This window comes from Canis lupus, chromosome 18 (genome assembly GCF_048164855.1).
Source record: "Canis lupus baileyi chromosome 18, mCanLup2.hap1, whole genome shotgun sequence".
NCBI lineage: Eukaryota > Metazoa > Chordata > Mammalia > Carnivora > Canidae > Canis > Canis lupus.
In genome coordinates this window covers 16,426,064-16,447,697 of record NC_132855.1, presented here as the reverse complement: position 1 = coordinate 16,447,697, position 21,634 = coordinate 16,426,064, and the positions used below count along the sequence as shown (strand labels likewise).

General features: G+C 41.7%; 1 protein-coding gene across 4 annotated transcripts in view; it reads right to left on the bottom strand.

Annotated features, from left to right (window-relative positions):
• The window catches only part of PDE1C (phosphodiesterase 1C), a 491,380-nt gene that overhangs the window by 354,000 nt on the left and 115,746 nt on the right, over positions 1-21,634 (bottom strand). For all 4 annotated transcript variants that reach the window (XM_072783564.1, XM_072783562.1, XM_072783563.1 and 1 more), the window contains exon 3: positions 16,043-16,214. In XM_072783564.1, coding sequence (XP_072639665.1) covers positions 16,043-16,214 — 172 coding nt within the window. The remainder of the gene's footprint in view (positions 1-16,042; positions 16,215-21,634) is intronic.

The window sequence follows — 21,634 nt, the reverse complement described above, 5'->3', positions numbered from 1 at the left end:
TTATAAATATAAATATATATATATATATTTAAAACTTCCTTTAAACAAATAAACAGGCAAATACAGCTCATGTCTCCCCTACCCACTCCCCAGCATGGATAATGGAAGCCCAAGTAAAGGAAAAGCTTCTCTTACTTTCTGTCTAGAAAATGAGCTTCCACTCATAATCAAGGAGATAATCCTTTTCTCTGAGTTGTTGATCTAAGCTACTGGGTGGGTCAAGAACTATCATCACCCCTTGGAAGGATGTGGCAACTGCTCAGCAACAGTCTAGCTCAATGCCCAAGGCCACACAGCTTTGTAGAACCGAGTCCAGGCAACAGATACAACTCAACTGCCACAGCAAAGCTGCTCATATTCCCAAAGTGCCCTGGCTGACTTCCAGTAGACACACTTCACACTGGGCCACATCAATGTGGGGTCACCTTACACGCTTGTATAATCGCCACCCAGCTCTGGGAGATGTTGTTCACACTATTCTAAGAGTCAGCCACATTAAGTCCTCAGTGATAAAGAGCCTGAAATAGGAAATGTCCTTGGAGCAAGCCAGGGGCTGGCAAAGACAACTCCCAAACTCTCCAAAACTCCCAGGCTCCCCTCCTGCCTTGCCTGTGAAATTGACCACCTTTGTTCTAAAGTCAGTGGGATTTCCCAAGGATAAATAAAGGCTAAAATACAGAAAGATCCCTACCATAATAACAAAAATCTCACACCTTACTGATGGTCATCCAAAAGGGCAGGCAGAACCATTCAAACTCACTTGGTTGCACAGGTGTATACAAATGTCAAATTCATCTATTTGGTTACTTAAATATGTACAGTTTTTTTTCTATCCCAATTATAGCTTAATAAAGCTGTTTGTAAAAGTATAGTGATTTACCTTTATATTTCCCCCACTAAACTCTAAGTTCCCTGAAGGCAAGAACTTTCATGAGGTCTTTCCTAGGTACATGTCATCTTTTCTCCTTTGCCCCCAACTCCTTACCCTAAGAACAATATATGAGTCCATTGTTTGTGCTCCAGCTTCCCGCTAGGGAGTCAAGTCAAGTGGGAAGTGCAAAGGCTCTGGGGTCTCGGCCCTGCTCTTTCTCAGATGCGTGCCCACAGGCAAATCATTTACTTTTTCTGAACGTTACTTTGCTAATACATACAGGAGGCATAATATTGATATCTACTAGGAGCGGAACAAAGAGTGACTATATTACTCCCATGAAGAGTATGTTAGCAAAAGATACAGAAACTGTCAGCGTAGGCACCATACGGCTTTAATGAAAGGGCAGGCTACCTTGAGAATAATAATAATACTCAATTCCAAGCTGTGAAAAATGAGCACTGTCACACTCAATCTAAGGGGTTCAGTGTTGACGGGAATGGCTGGAAGAAGCCCCATCAGAAGAGGCTACTCAGGGCTCTTTGGCGATGTGGTTTTGTGAACCAATTTGCCCTTTGAGTCGGTGTTTCCACTTCTAGATATCTACCCTTAGGATTCAGCTTAATATATGGCAATATCTAGATGCACAAAGATTTTTATCATAGCTTTCTTTCCAAGAATGAAAAACTGGTAACAACCCAACTGCCCAACACACACTCACATATACATATTATGTGGCAACATAGAAAAATGCTTAAGATAAAATGTTCAGTGAAAAAAAAAACAGGATACAAAATTATATCCACATCATAATTACAACTATAAGTATAAGGCATAGATAGAAAGACTTCAGGAAGGATGCCAAAATGATAGCATGGATTAGAGTCAGGATTTTTTTTTCTTTTACCATTTATCAAATGTTCTACAAGGTAAGTATATTATTTTTATGACAAAATTTCCTTTTGGAAAGATGAAGAAAGGAGGGCCTGGTGACTAAGAAAGTGAAGCAATGTCTCAAAGTCAGTTTATCCTGAAGGTGGTGAAAACATGTCAGCCACTGAAATAGTAAGTAAAAATAGTCCGTGCCTAGCAGGCTTCTGAAAACTTCCACATATCACATTCCCAAAAGAAAACATGCAACTCGCCTGCATTCTGTTGAATTGGCTTTTGGAGAAAGACAACACAAGGAACATTTGGTGACACTTCAGTTATCGAAAATGGCATGGACATATGGCATCTCGGAGGGTGGGAGAGCTCATTCTGTGATCATTCCAAAACGCTAGACGCCTGTTCCAGATACACACTGTAGGAAGAGAGCAAAGTCTGTATCTGGTGACTATGGTCAGGAAAGGCCTTAATGGCCATTGGAAGAATGGTGCCCTGTGGAATGTTTTAATACACCAAGGCAACATGGATGGGGGAGAATGTAGGGGAGGAAGGGAAGACCAAAGCAGGCAGAGCAGTGGTTCTCAGGCTTGCTGAACTCAGTTTAACCAGAGAAGCTTTTAAAACCTACAGCTGCCTGGGCCCCACCCGGGGGAGGCTGGTTTAATCACTTGTGACTGTCTTGTGCAGCCTGGATTAAGAACCACTGAAATAGAAGGTAGATAATAAATCTGAAGAGAATAGAGACCACTGGGTATGGTAAAAGGCAAGGTTTTCAACTGGGAGAAGATGAAAATACAGCATGGAGGGAATCCACTTGTGGTTGCTGGTGATGCACTGATTTTGTTCAATAAGTTAGAAAAAGGGATAGAATTTTAGAATTCATTTGCTCTACTTTCTCTTGGGTAGACACCCCACCTCTCCTCCTCCCCTTCCTCTTCTTCCCTCCTCTCCCTCTTTTTCCCTCCCTTTCCTCCTTCCCTCTCCTCCCCTCCTTCCTACTCCCTCCCTACCTTTTCTCTCCCATATACACACAAAGACAACATACACACACACCTCAATCAGTTCAGCTTAAACCAAATAACAGAATTCCTGGTGATATTTTGTAATCTTTAAAAATATAACTAATAGATATTAAGGACTATATTAAGTTTATTTAACCTGTTTTAAAACAAAATTATTACAGATCCACAATAAATTGCAAAAATAGTACAGAGAATTCCTATGTACCCATCATCCAGCTTCTACCAATGACATCATCATACATAACTACAGTACTTTATCAAAACCAGGAAGTTGACATTGACACAATACAATTCCCCGGATTCTAACCATATTCAGATGTCAGTTTTTGTACTAGATGTTTTTACATATACTTTCTCATTCCACCCTTCCATTATTACTATTTCCATTTTGTAGAAAAGAAAACTAAGGGCAAGAGAAGCAGAGTAACTTTCCTGAGGGGGTAAGTGACACAATTGGGACAGAAATTCAGTTTTGTCTGATTCCAAATCCCAGGTCTACACCACCTTCCTCCACCAGGTCCCCATACTGCACAGAGCACACCACCATAGTTCACGGTCCCTAGAGAGAGAAAGGGCTTTGGTGAGACTGCAGGGAGATGTTGGTGATAGCCTGTAGTAGAGGCCTATGATAGCAAGTGTATAGGCTCATGACCAGGAGAGCAGGAAGTTTTAGGAAGGGTTTTCTAGGTCTCCAATATGAGCAGCTAAAGCTGGATTCACAGGCTGAATAAAGTACTATAGGAGGAAGGGGCAGGCAGAGAATGAAGCCCAAGGCAGCAGGCCAGTTGGTAGTGTAGTGAAAATCCACACTAGGTACTAGGAAATGGCAGGAAATGATGTAAGCAGGCTAATGTTGGCACCTAGCATTGGATCAGAGTAACAGGGAGGCAGGCATGCATGGGGAACCGAACTGGAAAGTAGGTTCACACTAGCCACAAAACCAGAAGACACAGACCCATTCCTCAATGCTAGACTGAGAAAGCAGTGTGGCCTAGTGACTAAAATGTGGGTTCTGGGAGTACCTGGGTAGCTCAGTTGGTTAAACATCTGCCTTTGGCTCAGATCACAAACCCAGGGTCCTGGGATCAAGTCCCACACTGCGTCATCAGGCTCTCTCTCCCTCTGCTCCTCCCCCTTCCCACCCCACTTGTGGGGTGCTCTCTCTCTCTCTCTCTCTCTCTCTGTCTCACTCTCCCTCTCAAATAAATAAATAATAAAATAATACAAAATGTAGATGCTGAAGCCAAACTGTCTGGCTTTGAATCCCAGACTTACCAACTGGTAGTATGAGCTTGGATTAGTTAACTGTTTCATGCCTTAGTTTCTCCAACTGTGAGCTAGGTTAGCTATTATTAAGCACACTTCTAGAAATGAAAGAGAGGCATAGGGTACCTCAAAGTTCCTAGATGTCAGAACAGCAACTCAGTGCTAAGGGAGATGTGAACATAGCTGTTAAGGTCAAATAAGGTCCATTGCTTCACACAACACAGGGCCTAGAGCAGCGTATACACCTTCCAAGAGCATTAAACAGGAGGCTGAATCATATTATGTACTAATTAGCAAGTACCTGCTGATGCCAGAAACTGTGCTCGTTGCTTAACATGCATAATCTTCCTTGACTCCCTACAGGTATCCCATGAGGAAAAGAATATCTAATCCCGTTAAACAGATGAAGAAACTGAGCCTCAGTTTAAGCTGCATGTTCAAGGTCACACAGCAGGCAAGGAGTAAAGCTGGATTAAAAGCAGACCTCAAGTGTTCCCACTATATCTTCCCGATAAGATACAGGCATCTCTTTGGACTGGTGTTTGGTAGAGGCATCAGATACCGGCCAGCAGGAGCAGGAAGCAGAGAGTGGTGCATTATGGTAAAAAGAGATGACAAGGAAAGAACTGGAGATCCTACTTAAAGTCTAGATAATACGTTTGAACTCCTTTCTCTGGCTAAGTAACACCTTTCCCAGCCCACTCCACATGACTCTCTCCACTCTGCAATTTTCCATAGTTCTTGTGGCATCAATAGGTCCATGTAAGGACACTGCCTTCCACCAAGATCAGAAGACTCCAAAGAGCCCCTATCTGCAGGGTAGAGGTTTACGCTCTGGATTTGCCTATATACATCTTCATATTCCAGGTAGAACTTATTTCTGCCCACTAGAGGTAATGCATTTGAGACTGCAAAACAACTCATACTACCCCTCTGTTTGGCCTTTGTGGACTTTCTCTCATAATTAAAGCCCTAGATTCCAGGTGGGATAAAGACACATGGCTTAAGATGAAAGAAGAATTCAGAACCTGTACTGATACTAAAATGTAGAAAGAGAAGGGAAGGGAAAGGTCTTGTCAACAGTCAAATGTCATTTAATCGATGGGAAGGGATGACAGAGTTAGAAGTCACCATTAATTCAGGCAAAAATCATCAAGTGGTGCTAAAACCACTGCATAAATGTTTGTTAGCAAAGAGGCTACCTGCACGGGTAACTTATTACTTACTACCCCACAGGCAACGTATTACTTACACAGGGGAAAAAAGGTACCTTTATAGTGGAAAATGCTCAAGATTACATCACCAGTAACAGGGACAATTAGCAATCTTCCAGTGGAATGCTGCATTGAGGACACAACACCACTTACGTAGTATTATCAACATGAACAGCCTGAATCAGACCATAAGGCAACGATCCGACAATTTCTAACTGAGGAACATTCCACAAAACAAAGCATGTGACCTATTTGGTTCAAAATGTTAACGTCATGAAAGACGAAGAAAGGCTGAGAAACTGCTTCAAATTAAAGGAGACGAAGGAGATGTGACAACTCAATGTAATGTGTGCTTCAGGAATGGGTCCTGCACCAGAAGGAAAGATTGCCATAAAAGACATTATGGGAACATTTGGTGAAACTAGAGAATGGGCTGAGTATTCAGCCTTATGTAGTACTGAATATTCAGTATTATGTAGTAATGGTATTATATTAATGCCAAGCTTCCTGTGTTTTAGTATTCTTCTGTGGCCATGTAAGAAAATGGTCTCAATCCAAAGAAACTGAAGTTGAAGCTGAAAGATCATGATGTCTACAACTTTTGCCAAGAAATTCAGAAAAAAAAGATAGATTATGATATAAGATGGGATGAGATGGGATAGATAATCAATAGCAAGTAAGCGAATGCGACTCTAAGCAGAGGCTAGACAGTTGTTCATTTTACTAGTCTTGCAACTTTTCTGGAGGTTTAAAAACTGCCATAATAGTTTTTTTTAAAAAAACAAATCCAACGACTTTTCTTAAATAGAAGGGACCTGTCGGTTAGCTTAGAGCTAGACATGACAGCCTTGTTCAGTGCTACCCTTAGAAACTTAACCACCATGAAAACTAAACCCTGACATTGCCAGTCACACTCAAGGATGGAATAATCAGCCAAACATTAGAGAAAACATAATTTAATAAATATAATTCAAACCCCCTTCATATACTCTTCTAATTCTACATTTGGACCATTTTCAAAGAATGAAAATGATGAACAGATCAAAGTTCGGGACCCATTACCCAAGACTGTTATTTGATTCACATCTTCCTGATTTTGACTTTGCAGACAGTGTTCAAATCATGCTCTTGGGCAATCTGCACTATGCCTGCCTCCAAGTATTTGAGCCCCATCACCAGAGCCAGAATGAACACCTCTCCTGAATGAGGGCAAGCATGTCTGCAGCTCTTGTTCAAATAACAATCCTTCCCCAACACTCAGGGTCTGGAGGTAATTTATTGTAGCAAATTCACTTCTGGCTGCACTTAATAGTAATCAATAAATGGAGAGCAGAGCAGCTAGGTGATAGTTATGGGGCTGCCTAGTCAATAGCCATTAGCTACCACTGTACTTAGAAGTAATAAAAAAAATGGCCTCAGTTCCAGTCCACGTGGAAAACATATTTTCACAGGTTTCTTCTCCAAATTGCCTATGTACTTCCTCCAGGCACTATCGGTGTTCAGACCCCATGCTAATCTCTAGTTCCACAACTCCACCCCTGCTGAAGGCCAGAAACTTTTGTTTTGATCTCTGTGTGTAGGGGACTGAGACATGGAAATATAATTCCTAGTTCTGTAACTTAATGGAAAATGCAACCTTCTTTCTGTTTCCCCAAAGATTTTACAAGAGCTCCAAAGATCTCCGCGAATGGAATACAACTGAAACTTACTCCCATGGTAAACCTACCATATTTGGTTTCAACTTTACCTTTCCAATACCACTTCCCTTTCACATGCCTTAGACACAAATCCAGCAGGTCCTTCAGCATGTCTCCCTGCCTCTGACCTTGGCACAAACTGTCCCTTTCACTTCGCTTTTATGTCCACCATGATCCAAGGTCACCTGTTGCATTGTTACTCCAAGTGCCATTCATATATTCCTCAATTGATGTGAGGTCCAGGGCTGTGGAACATGCACTGGTCCAATTCACCCCATATGGCTCCAATGAATAGTACAAGATGTGACTGCAGAGTGAGCACTTGAATGGGAAGACAGCATCCAGTATGAGAAATATTCTAATAAGAAGGAAACTGTTCCATCCCTGCTAGCAGAACCCTTGCCCTAATGCTGCAAGTGGGAACAAAAATTTCTAAAGAGTAAAATACAGAGTCACATTATTATGAGGTAAGCAAGAGGCCCCACTGCAGAGGAGAGGGACCAATCACCAATCAAGGGACATCCTATTTGCATTATCACTGGGCATGGTTTTAGAGAGTTTTGCTTTATTTTTATTCAGGTTCTTTAATTGTACTGAAAAAAAAAAAAGCAGTAAAGTCAGTCATCACACAGAAAGTTTATAAGGGAAAACATATGGTGCTTTTGAGATATTTCTCAGTGTAGGGTCCCATATCAGTAAGCCAATCTGTCTCTTGACCTCATCTACCATTAAATTAAGCCTTAGCCCATGGCCAGATACTGAGAAGGAGGAGGATATAAAGTAGGAGAAGTAGAAAGTCAGGGTCCAGCTTTTCTTGCTTGGGGAATTGTGGGGAAAAGGGAAACCAGTGTAGAAAAGAGGCAGAGGTGAGGCCTATATGTCCTCTTCTCTCTCTGGAAGGACATCCTCCCATAAACCAGAGGGTCCATATCCAAGTACACTTAGTGGCCAGTAACGTTAGGAGGGGCCAGGTTTTAGCTTTCCCAAGTTGTCTCTTGGGTTCTGTGAGGTTTGGCCAGGCCATGATGTTCCCCTGAGCTCCTCAGGCCAAACCTCAGAAATAAGCTGGGACTGTGATTGGAGAGTTGACCAGTGAGGCTGACATGGGGACAAAGTAGCCAAGGGCAGAAGGCTGGACCAACTGATCAGAGCCATATTAGAATCACAACCAGACCTCAGTGGATCTCAAAGCACTTCCAGAGGAGGGCTAGGGGTGGAGAGCCTTCTTGCATTTAAGACAGAACCTCAAGGATTCCTTGCACACTTCAGGTCTCTGTGGCCAAGGGCAGAAGTTCTCCAGCATCAGAAGTACCCCAGCATCAGAGCCCATGGCAAAGGCACAAAATCAAGTATAAAATATAAAATCAAATAGAGACTGACCCAGGATTTCTAGGCCAGTAGCCTTGGATCTGTACCCATAGCACTGAGCTGGCAGTGGTAAACCAGCAGAGGATCACAGAGAGACAGGGGACCATGTTAGCCCAGGTCTTCTGAGACGCTCCAAGACAAGACAAGACCTGCAAGAAATATATCAGGGGGAACATCTATAAAAGAAAATGGGGAAGAAGCCAGGGAGGCTGGGAGACTCAGGATAGAAGTCTGACTCCCAGTGAAGGAGAAAAGGAAGGAACGTTGAATGGAAATATCTTAGACCACAGTATAGCTCCACAGAAAGTTCAGCAAGGCCATCATGGACTCTTCAAGTCAATGTCACCATTAGAGAAGTCCCATGTCTCCCAGGAATGGCCAGTCTTAGCATCTCTGATGCTCTCAGTCACTGGCTGAGAGTACCTTTGGGAAACACAGCCTCAGCCATCACCAAAACAAATTTTCTTACACAGAAGCTGGGACCTTGGACCAAGTACACTCCCTGTGGCTGGAGATGTGAAAGATGCTTTCACATGGCTGCCACAAAGATAGATCTCCTCTTTCCCAAAATACCATGGAAGGCCCAGGAAGAATGCAAGAGGAATAGTGTCTGCATGCTCCATGCTTTGTCAATTTCCAAACAGTGAAAAAAAAAATCTCTCCATAAAAACTTACTTACGAAAGAAGTCTAAATATTTCCCTTTATGAGAAGCCAACTTTGCAATAGAAACTCCTCTGAGTTTAAAAACAACAACAACAACAAAAAGCCCTCAGAATTCACTATTTCATTTTCCCCTTCACAAACTTGAGGAAGACTCTACAATTGGGATTAGCAAAGACCAGAAGGGAAAAATGTCAACTCCAAGGAGGCAGCATTAAGTCAGGGAAGTAGGTGTCCCCAAAAGTCCCAGTGGGTGACCAACATACGGTGATAGAGAAAGATGTGTGACCAGACTTCCCATGAGCTAATTGGGAATTTTAACCCATGACTCATCCTGGGGTGGGGTCTGAAGCTGCAGGGGCCGCCACCCCACGCCATGTCGTATCATCAGCCAGATTGCACATTTCCTGAAAGTAATCAAGTCAGAAACTGGCTTCTTGGCAGTAGCCCCTAGTGGAAAAATGACTGCCAAAAACCAAAATGAGGATGAGTTCAATGATTTAATTCTGCATGGAAAACACAATCCGTTAAATGGGATCTGACAAGGCCTTAATCTCATCCATAGCTGAGGGCGTTGGCTCAATGCAGTTCTACTCCCTGCAACATATTCTTAGTAAGCTATGTATAGAATCAGGAACACTTTTGCCAAAGCCCAAATAAGTCCATTCTAAGTGGGAAGAGAAGCTCATCAAGCCCCCAGTGATTCCCTGGGGGAACAAACATGTTATTCTTCCAAATGCAAAATTATCAAAATTTGGTAACTCAACCCATGTTGAGAGTCACATGGCTCAAGGGAAGTAACTGAGATGGCCCATATGCACTGGATGGCTTCAGAATTTCTGCTTGCATCTAAGGAGGTCAGGCCGGGACAGTCTTGCTTAAAAAGCACCCATAGGGCTCATGTTCCAGCCTGGGGTTCATTGCACGATCTAGTCATATAAGCAGGGGTCAAGGTGTGGAGGATCAATCCACTGCTAAACAGGGTGCTGAAAACTAGGAGAGAAGGAATTAATGGCTGTCAGATTCATTAGTCCTCTTAATCCTAGCAACAGTCCCCAAGGCCTGCGTTGTCAATTCAGTTTCCATTTGTAAAATGAGGAAACTGAGACTCAAATCACATGGGTCAGAAGAGCATTTGCAAACTCATACCTGTGGCATTGGCAAGCCCAGGCCCTTCTACTCAGAGGGTGGTCCTCAGACCCTCACATCACTTGAGAGTTAGTTTGAAGTGCAGATTCCCAGGCTGCAACCCAGACCTACTGCGTCTGGATATGAATTTAATAGGATCTCTGAAAGAATTCATTCATAAAGTTTGAGAAGTGCTGCCCTTAAAGGGGTTCTATCCAAAAGCATGGGTAGATTAAAAACATAAGTTTGGACTAGAAGAAGGATTTAGCACAGAAGAACAGGGTTATGTCTCACAGGAGAAGCACCAAACTTTATATCTCAGCCACCACATCCAAATTAGTAGAATCAATCACATTATCTTATTCACCAATGACAAAGCCTGAAGAAGCCAAGGTGATGTGGTGGGAGCAGAACATGATGAAGAAGTCATAGCTTTGGATCCAGGTAGACTGGGCTGAGATTCCTTGCTCTACCACCTGCTGAGTAACTTTGGATAAGCTGTTTGATCTCTCTGAACCTGTTCCCTGACCTGTACAACTGGGATTACAATACTTGCCTTGCCCTGGTTTGGGAGAGATTAAATGAGCAAATGAATGTACAGTTCCTGGCCATAGCAGATGTTCAATAAACATTGGTTTCTTTGCCCCCCATTGCAATCTGGACTGGTGTGAACACTGGAGGCTGGGGAGAGAAAAGGCTGCCAGCAGCCAACTCTTTCCTGTTTTCTGGGCCCTCTGAGTCCTGTCACTGATCAGACTGGCTGGGTTTGTCTGTCTACCTCAAGCTCCAGGTTCTGTTTTCTATCTCATCTCTTTTAAGAAAATCCTGGGCAGAACAACAGGCTTAAAGAGACAGGTCATGAGGAAGAAGGAAAACAGGCATCTGGGGTGTAATCCCCAGGAGTATCTACTTTCCAAACACTGAAGTTTTTTTGTTTTGTTTTGTTTTGTTTTTGTGTGTGTGTGTGTTTTGTGTGTGTGTGATGGTTCCCACCTTCTTCTTTTCAAAAGTCTCAGGTCTTAAAAGCAGATTTTTCAGGCCAGAGGCTTAGCAAACTTTCAGAGCAACATGGTGTCTGCACCTGGAGTCACAAAACCCAAGTCTGATCCTATTTACTCAAAGGCACATAAGGCTTTCAGTGAGAGCTGGTAGGGAGAAGAGACTAGCACCTATCTGGGTGCCAGATACTGTGTTTGTCTCATTCTTTTATATTACCTCCTTTAAACCCTCTCACCATTCCTAGGAAGTGGGCGCCTCTATCCCTATTTCAAAGATGGAGAAAACGAGGCCAGATTAGATAACTGACCCACTCAAATTAACACAGCAAAATATTTCAGAGTTCCAGGGAATATTCAATATCATCTGGTCTAGTGATTCTCTAAGTGTGGACCCTGGACCAGCAGCATTGGCACCACCTTGTTAGAAAGGCATGTTCTAGGACCCCACCCAGACCTGGGGTGGAGGAGCCCAACAATCTGTTTTCATAACTCTCCAGTGACTGTCATGCACCCCATGTATGAGCCCCACTGCCCTTGTCTACCCTCAGGGGTGACCGTTAAGAGAATAGAGGTTCAAAGAGATGACGCAATTTGCCTTGGTAACTCAGTGGAGACTAAAGCCAGTACAGCCACTTTCAGGAGTTGAATTTTCCTACCTGGGAAACTTAGAATATCCCATTCACGAAGAGTAAAAACTAAAGTCCATAGGACAACCACACAAAACTTGCAGTGATATAGGCTGGGATTTGAACCTGAACAAAAATGAGGAGCCCATTCCCCTCATGCATTGGTCACTTTCTCTCAAAACTCTGCCCAACTCTCTGCTCTGAGATATGGAACATTTGTCTCATCCCTATTGCCCAGTAAAGAGGAAGACTAGAGGGGAGCGTGCCAGGGAACACATGCAGAATTGAGATGACATTTGCACACCCTCAACTGTTGACTCACAAGCCTTAGTGGAAAGAGGTGGTACCTCTCATTTTGTAAAATCTCTATTTTTAAATCTGTGTGTCAAATTCTCACTTTCTGCTACACTCCCTTGCATTATTGCTAACTGACATAAACAGTGAGTGTTGGCCACCAGGGGCCATTTGGTTGGACGAGGAGCTGTCCTGAAGCCACGCTTACAACAAAAGCCACATGCATTTGTTTTTTAACAAAGTTTATTTATTTGTTTTTTAAGTAATCTCTATACTCAATGTGAGGCTCTAACCAATGACCCCAAGGTCAGGAGTTGTATGCTCCTCTGACTGAGCCAGCCAGGTGTCCCCCCAAGCATGCTTTTTTTATGTGAGTTTATAGATTACATGTTTATTTGGGATGGGATTCCAGGGGCTGCTAAAGACTAAACAGGACCTAGAGTCTCTCAAGCTACCCCTTGCCTCTGTCATTGGTGACCACTGATTGGCAAGCCATTGTCCTTTTTCGTTTGTGTTTGAATTCAATCAGAACTATGGGCTCTTCCTTTCTGAGCCAGTTTCTCCATTTCTAAAATGGGCATCATGTTTGGGTTTTTAGGGTCATGCCTGGCAATCTCAGAATTCTATGGTTATTGTTGTTGTAACAGGGAGCCTCAGGGAGACTGAAAGTACAAATTTTAGAAGCTTTTTTGAAAAACACTTAACCATTTACAAATTTATAGACACTTCCTACCTTTGGAAATAGAGAATAGAATTTCCTTTAGGGCAGACTCTCCTTTTGATCTAGAAGGAATTACTTGAATGGAAATTTTTATTTATTTATTTATTTATTTATTTATTTATGATAGTCACACAGAGAGAGAGAGAGAGAGAGAGAGAGGCAGAGACATAGGCAGAGGGAGAAGCAGGCTCCATGCACCGGGAGCCCGACGTGGGATTCGATCCCGGGTCCTCAAGGTCGCGCCCTGGGCCAAAGGCAGGCGCTAAACCGCTGCGCCACCCAGGGATCCCCTTGAATGGAAATATTATACAAATATAAACAAGTATGCATTCTTTGTCCAGGGGGTGGCTTGTATGTAATTGTCACCACCTACTTGCAGAGAGCTAGAAAAGATGTCTAGGAAATGTGATAGGAAGCATCTGACCTCTTCCTTTTGAGGAGCAACATCATTAGAACATATCTGAGAAACTGGGGTAGCACTAACTGAAGCCAGATGTCAGCTAAGGACAACAGAAGCCGCAGGAGGAGGCAGCACAAGAAAGAGGAGATCTGGACTGGACATGAACTTAGAACTTCAGTGAGGTCAGAAAGTCCACCCTCAGCACGAGATCCCATTGCTCTGGCAGGTGCCAGAGGCAGAGCAGGCTAAATGCTGAGTGTCAGTAAGCCTGGAGTCCCTGGGTATAGTTAGGGAGACAAACCCCCAAGAAAAGACTAGACTTCCTGATAATTTGGCACATTAGGCTTACTGTATTGCAGTTTGGATCTTGTTTGATAATAAAAGCTGATGACCGTTTTTCACAACCCAGGATTCCTAATGCCCTCCAAGTAGAAACAAGGAGAAAGAGATGGGAGTAAGCAAAGTTGCCACTATGGTGCTCAGCGGTAATAATCCTACAGAGGAGCTATGAGGACGGACAATGCAAATTGATGAGAACCATGTGTTCCTCCTCAGCAAAAAAGACCCACCCTAACTGAGAAAGACAGATGTTAACAATCACATGCTCAGATGCCTTAAATGTGTGTATAGGTGTGTGCAAATGTATATTTACACGCATGCGTGCCCACACACACGTTACAGGGGGTGAGCAGCTCTGATTTTCAGAGTGAGAAAGAAGAACCTAACATCCTAACCTTGGTAGAAGACTACTGCTTAGTAAAAGGATTTCTCTCAGGGACTGAGAGCACTGATCTATGATGCAACCTGGAAATGTTAAAATGTGTGAGTGTAACACACCATTTGTCCTATATTTCCCAGAGTCACTAACATTGAGAAGTCAGCAATTCTCGTGATTTTTCACTCAAGGGAAATGGGGAGGGGGACACACAAAAGTGATATATTCCTATCAGCATTATTTAAATTCAGCGATGACTCATTTCTTTCTTTGCAATCCAAAAAGCATATAGAAAATAAGTGGCACTTATTACATGGGTCACCTTGATTCTGCTCTAATTTATTTTTTGATAAATAAACTGTTCCCCACATGTTAATACGTTGCTTATGATAATTTATGTACAACAAATTCCACAACTGATGTGACCACCACAGTTAAGGACAACTACGTTAGAGAATATTTACCTCCTAACATTGCCATTGAAATCACTTATCTTCTTCAGACAAGGAGACAAATAAATGAATAATCAACGCTGATGGATTTCTAGCTTGAATTGCTGAAAGGTTGGTACATTTACACCTGCCATGTTTTTCTTGCTGCACCAAGTGTTACAAGGAGCCAAAAATAAGTTCCAATCTTAACAAACATAATTTAATGTTTTTTCTGGAACCCAGACATTGATACATAATTCAACTAGCAGATCAAATGAAGTTCATGACCATCAATACATTTTCTCTATTAAAGAGCACTGAATGCCAAGAGAAGAGGTGATGGTAATAAAATTGGCAAGCAAATGAGATGTTCTTCTCACGAGAATGCCTCTTTAGCTGTTCATTTAAGAGGACAATGAAGCTGGTCTGGCCTGGAAGGAGTAGCTACAAGAAGACTACATGGGAAGGGGTGGACTCCACCAGGGACACTCCAAAATGAGAACATATAGCCCAAGAATGCCATTTGGCCTCCCTCCTCCCACCACAGTCAAGTGCAGAGAAACACAGGTTCATGGAAGTTACTTCTCTCTACCTGAGTGGGTTTTATTTTATGTAAAACCACACAGTGCAATAACCAAACCTTTAGTAGGCGTAAGAAAAGCATTTGCTTTGCAATTCTTGTCCTGCCACTGCATCAGTCACATTCCATAAAGAAATCCAAACCCCTATTCATCATTGCTTTTCAGAGCTCATCTATAATTCAGTCTACACTATGAAGCTTCACACAATGAAATGGCTTTTACTGAGCGATTACACACGTCACCTGGATGCAAAAGAGAGCACGTTTTTCATGGATGCCAAGAGTTGTCTGAGTTGTTTATGAGAGGAGAAAAGTGAGGTTTATATGTTCTACTAGCCATGTGGAGAGTACAAAAGCCTTATATAATGGAAAGAAAAGTGAAAGACATAAAACTAGGGTAACAGGGAGAAAAGAGGGAGGAAGGCAGGCTGGCAAAAAAAAATTAAACCTTAATTTCTGATACCAGCACTGCTGTATATTTCAAAAGAGAACTTGGAAGCCTCATTCAGGGAGAAGAAATAAATCAGTTTTACAGACCATGTCCCACACTCAGATTGATTTTTCTTTGACACAGTGGAAAGGTAAGTGCCAAAGTCGTGACAAAGCGGAGTACCATGCAGGAAGAAAATGTAAGCGGCCTCTACAGAAGACGGAAGACCAAATGATGAACAAGAACACAGTCAGCAGCCACCTGGGAAAGCACACAGGAAGATCTGCAGTTCATTTCAGGAGGCAGCAGCTCTCACATCTCTTAGGACTAGAAACCTTCCCCCAGCCAGAGACTCTAAAGGCATGGGGCTGAATTCATTCCCACACATGCTTTTTCTCTGTATACTTATCTGCATGCGTCATCCTCCTTTGAAGCAAAAGACTCATTAATCCAATTCAAATTGCCAACATCAGTAAATCCTTCGCCTCAGCACTTAAATGCCAATACCAATTAAATACCAACAGCAACTTAACTACTGGTAAGATCTTCACTACATTCAAGAAATCCAGCCAGAAGTCCAGCTAGCATCAATTCCAACACTCCTCATCAATTCTAATTTACTCAGAGCAGAGAAATGAGGTAATTTGCAGGCCACGCTGATGATGCATCCAACTGGACTGAAATAACTCCACAGCAAATCAGAAGGAACAAATTGATTGCAATACACCAAACCTGAAGGATGTCTTCACCAAGGCTTCTGGGCTATCGAGCTGAGGTAATTCATCAGCTAGGATTTCTTCTGGTGGTCGAGGGTCATGGACAATCGTTGGCCGTGGCTTTTCCTTGGCGTTTCCCGTGAGCCCGTCAATGAGGGAGTTCCACAAGCAGTTCTGTGACTTGGACCCTGAGGTATGAGGGGAGAAATGTGTGCAGTCAATTACCAACCAACAACATGTCCTGCTTTGCCCAACTCAGGATATTCCAAAGCAAAGTGGGGAAAATTACATATTTCTCAGGATCTCCACCAACATCCAAGGGTTCCAAAAGATATGGGTCAGGCTACTTATGGAGCAACCAGGAGTTTTTAAATTATATGCAGAAAATAGGCTAATCCCCTGAATATTTTGATCCACAGCCAAGTATTAAGGACATATATCTCATTTCGTTTCAGTGGTGATCAATTCCAACTCCTGATAGAGCTGTAGAGATTTATGGATATATTTAATTAACTATTGGAAGTATACAAAGGACTACCATTTTAGAGAAGAACATGGATGTTCAGATACAAGTCTCCCTTATGAGCTCAGTTTGATCAAGGACTGAGTTTCAAGACTCCATCCTATGGAGACACCCACCTCAGACAGGGCCCCACCTCTAAAACCCAGAACTCACTCTAGGCAAGTTCAGTCGTCTAGAAGATCAAGACCCAAGGAAAATTACACTGCATGTTTACTGATATTCTAATCAATAAACACTTCAAATATATTAGATGAACACTAAAGGCAAACATGAAGTGGTAATAGTGTCACAAAATAGGGCCTGATCAGCCAGGTAGTCAAGGGCAATATCAACAGGAATGAGTTACATGGATATCACATACCCCTGATACGATGTGATGAGAATGGCACTTCACCCCTGTGGTCCTCCTTCCCAAAACACATAGCCCCAGTGTATTAAGGACTAAGTATTTCTAGCCTCTGTTAACCTGATGCTTTAACCTCTTCCCTAGGTGCATATACCAGATATGCCTTGTTATGGACAATAATAATGTATCTGAGTCATCTTGCTTTTCAAATACAAACCAATCAAACCAGAGTCCACCCCCACTATGTCCCTTACTGAGCTTTCACACTCTGGACCATTATTCACTTGCCTTCCTCACCTCAGGGCAGGTACCAGACAACTAGGGACAGTCCCTAAGTTCCAGAGCCCACTGAAATTATTCAAACTAGCCAATCCTGAGGCTACTTACCCTGCCTTCCCCATTACTCTGTACAGAAGCCACAATAAAGACACTTGTCCACAGTTTCCTCCACCCTAGATCTCCCTTATAACTTCTCAGGATGGCCTCCATGATGAGACATGTAGCCCCTCTTTGGGGATCTCCAAGTATCACAAAGTTATCTTTTCAAGGGCAGTCATTTCCAGATCTGTTGGCCCTACCATACCTAACTGATAATAAAAATCTATCCAAATACCCAGTCTAGTCATGGGGAAAACATCAGACAAATCCCAAATGAAGAACATTCTCCAAACACCTGACCAATACTCCTCAAAACTGTTGAGATTATCAAAAAACAATGAGTCTGAGAAACTATCATAGCCCAGAGGAGCCTAAGAAGACATGATGACTAAATGTATTATGGTGTCCTGATAGGATCATGAAACTTAAAAGGACACTAGGTAAAAACTAAGGAAACATGAATGAAGTATGTACCTTAGTTAATAATTCATCACTATTAGTTCATTAATTTTGACAAATGTAACATATTAATATAAGATTCATAATAGGGGAAATTGGATAAGGGGTATCTGGGAACCCTCAATACTATCTTTGCAAATTTTCCATAAACCTAAGACTATACTAAAATAAAAAGTTATTCTAAAAATGCAAATAAATAAAAACTATAAATAAATAGCTATTATAAAAGAAGTCTACGAGCAAAAAAAAAAAACTTTTTAAAGTAGAGCCTGGGAATATTACTATTGCTATTATCCAATTACCACTGGTTTGTGCTTTGTTATTCTCTTCCCACAGGAAGAGAATATTCTTGCACAAAGATACTGTTGGGTTGCCAAGTCATACACTCATGGAGCTGTGTCCATCCAGAAGGGGTTGGCCTTTTCTACCCCAACCATGCAGAGGGAGGACCTTTTTCTAACTTACAAAAAGGTTCTTTATGGGGTCTTGGGGGTCTTGTGCAAACTGGTAAAAGACACCGCCAGCTAATGCATATGCATGTGATAGATGGGCAGAGAATAAATCTATATGCGCATGGGGATGCCTCCTCAAGTCCCCAACCAGCTACCTATAGCCCACAACAGAAGAAATCTCCTGAAGGACAGCTTTATCCCTAAGATCAAAAGAACTTCACACATCTCACAAACATCTCTGAACCTTCACTAAAAACACACATATGGGTCAGCAAGCAACTCTTTCAATGACCATGCCTTTGAGTGCTCCCCTTGGGCTGTCCCACATCCAAATTGCTTTTGTATTAATCAAGAGAAAATTAAAGCACACTAGTGCCAGGAAACAGATGCCTCTAACTCCTGAAACGCAGGACAGCTTTTCTAAAGTCCTAAGCAGATATCTTAATAAGATCTGGTCATATTAATGAAGGTCTGGTTCTACGTTAATAAAGATCTGTTCTATGTTAACTAAGTAAGATCTGGTTCTAGGAGGAAGAACAATAGCAGCAGCCTGTTTTCTTAAATTTGATCTAAATGGAGGCCTTACAATAAGCTCTCTGCCCACTTCCCTTCATTCTTTTATTTACTCATTCAATATAGACATATTTAATTCCTTCCATATGCCAGGTTCCATTCTGGGCCCTAGAAATAGAAATATTAGCCCATAAACAATCACAATAAATGGGCAATGCACCATACTAAGGGCAAATGAAGTGCTCTAGGAGGCAGAAGAGAGCTCACCCACTCTGCTTCAGGGCCCCGGGGGAAAGATACACGGACAACATCACATCTGATAAGGATATAAAGCAGGGACAGGAGCAGCCTGGGTGGCTCAGCGGGTTAGTGCTGCCTTCAGCCCAGGATGTGATCCTGGAGTCCTAGGATGGAGTCCCACATCAGGCTCCCTGCATGGAGCCTGCTTCTCCCTCTGCCTATGTCTCTGCCTCTCTCTCTCTGTGTCTCTCATGAATGAATAAATAAATAAAATCAAAAGAAAGAAAGAAAGAAAGAAAGAAAGAAAGAAAGAAAGAAAGAAAGAAAGAAAGAAAGAAAGAAAGAAAGAAAGAAAGAGAAAGAAAGAAAGAAAGAAAGAAAGAAAGAAAGAAAGAAAGAAAGAAAGAAAGAAAGAAAGAAAGAAAGAAAGAAAGAAAGAAAGAAAGAAAAAGAAAGCAAGCAGGGACAGATCTTCAGCAGGTGAAAAACAGAGAAAGGAACATTCAGTGAAAACAGTACATGCAAAGGCTCAGAAGATACCAAAGTAGCTTGTAAAGGCTGGAGCAAAGTAAGAAGGGACGGTGACCAGAGAAAAGGTCAAAGGCTGGTTGGACAAGTTGTAAAGTGCCTTGAATAAAATGCTAGTCATTTAGAAAGTTTTCTTTAGATGAATAAGAACTAAGGCCACACCTGTGTTTGAGAAAGGAGACTGGCATGCTATAGAGCAGTGAACTTGTGAGGAATAGCAAGGTAGTATGAAAAGGTCCATGCACCCATCTCATCCATACATGAAATAAAGCCTTACCACATACTTTTGACTAGTTTTTAGTATATATAGATGTGATCAATAAATTACAAATTCATATAAAAGCACTAATGAGTTCATAACAGCTTTCTCACCATATTTTCAGTGAGTGACTCAGAAGGGTCATGTGACCTAAGCTCTTTTCTATTAGGAGTCTCAAATGGAGATTGTTATTGATCTCTGGTTTAATTCCACTGTGGTCTGAGAAGAGACATTGCATGATTTCTATTTTCTTTAATTTTGTTAGGGTATACATTATGACCCAGAATGTGGTCTATCTTGGCAAATAGCCCATTTGAGCTTGAGAAAAATATGTATTCTGATGTTGTTGGATGAAGCAGTCTATAGATGTTGATTATATCCAGTTGATTTATGGTGTGGGCTTTTTTCCTTTTTAAATGAATTTTATTTCATTCATTAAAACATCACCTATATATATAAAGAGTTTTATATACATACAAGAGTTAGTATATATTCAGTATATAGATCATTCTTGATGCACATAAGGAATCCCAGACTCCTTGCTATAACTTTATGATATATTCCCTCTCACTACCCAATCCCAGAGAAAAAGAAGTCTTTCTAAAGATTTATGATGATACTTTGGAAAAAATATTTCCAGCTATTTTTCCTATTTAACATCTAAACAACTATCCATTTATAAGTATTTACTATTAAAATTGTCTTGTGATGAAAACTTTAGAGTATAAAAAAACTCATTTTTACTTATAGCAACTTTTTGATAAATAAATCTCTGGTTTGTTTCTGAGGGGAGGTTTCAGATTTTTTACTAAATCTTCAAAGAGGGGATCCCTGGGTGGCGCAGCGGTTTGGCGCCTGCCTTTGGCCCAGGGCGCGATCCTGGAGACCCGGGATCGAATCCCACGTCGGGCTCCCGGCACATGGAGCCTGCTTCTCCCTCTGCCTGTGTCTCTGCCTCTCTCTCTCTCTCTGTGACTATCATAAATAAATAAAAATTAAAAAAAATATAAATCTTCAAAGAGGTCCATAACTCAGTATAAAAAAAATATATGCCTGTGATTTAGAGACAGATTTTCAATTCCACCAGATTGATGGTGCGGTGAGTTCAACTAGGTTCTTGCTGATTTTCTGTCTGATGAATCTGTCCATTTCTGAGAGAAGACTATTGAGGTCTTACTCTCTGATAGTGAATTCATCTATTTCTTTCTACAATTCTATTAGTTTTTTCCTACTAGTTTGACACTGTTGTTAGACATACACACATTAAAAATTCTTAGCTCTTCTCAGAGAATTGGCTCTTCTATCATTATGCAATTTCCTCTTATTCCTAATAACTTTCCTTGTTTGAAGTCTGTTCTGTTTGAAATTAATATAGTTATTACTGCTTTCTTTTTTTTTAATTTTTATTTGTTTTATGATAGTCACAGAGAGAGAGAGAGAGAGGCAGAGACACAGGAGGAGGGAGAAGCAGGCTCCATGCACCGGGAGCCTGATGTGGGATTCGATCCCGGGTCTCCAGGATCGCACCCTGGGCCAAAGGCAGGCGCCAAACCGCTGCGCCACCCAGGGATCCCTACTGCTTTCTTTTGATTAGTGTTAGCACAGTATATTATTCTCCATAAATTTACTTTTAATCTATATGAGTTTTTATATTTAAGGTGGGTTTCTTATAGGCAATTATTTGGTTCTTATTTTCTGATCCAGTCTGACAATCTGTCTCTTAACTGGTGCATTCAGATCATTGATATTTTAAATGATTATTGACACAATTGGATTAAAACCTACCATATTCACTATTTTCTGTTTGTTGTTCCCTTTTTTGTTCCTATGTCTTCCACTGTTTTTCTACCTCATGTCATTTTTTAGTGAGCATCTTAGATGATTCTAATTCTACTTTCTCTCTTTCTTAG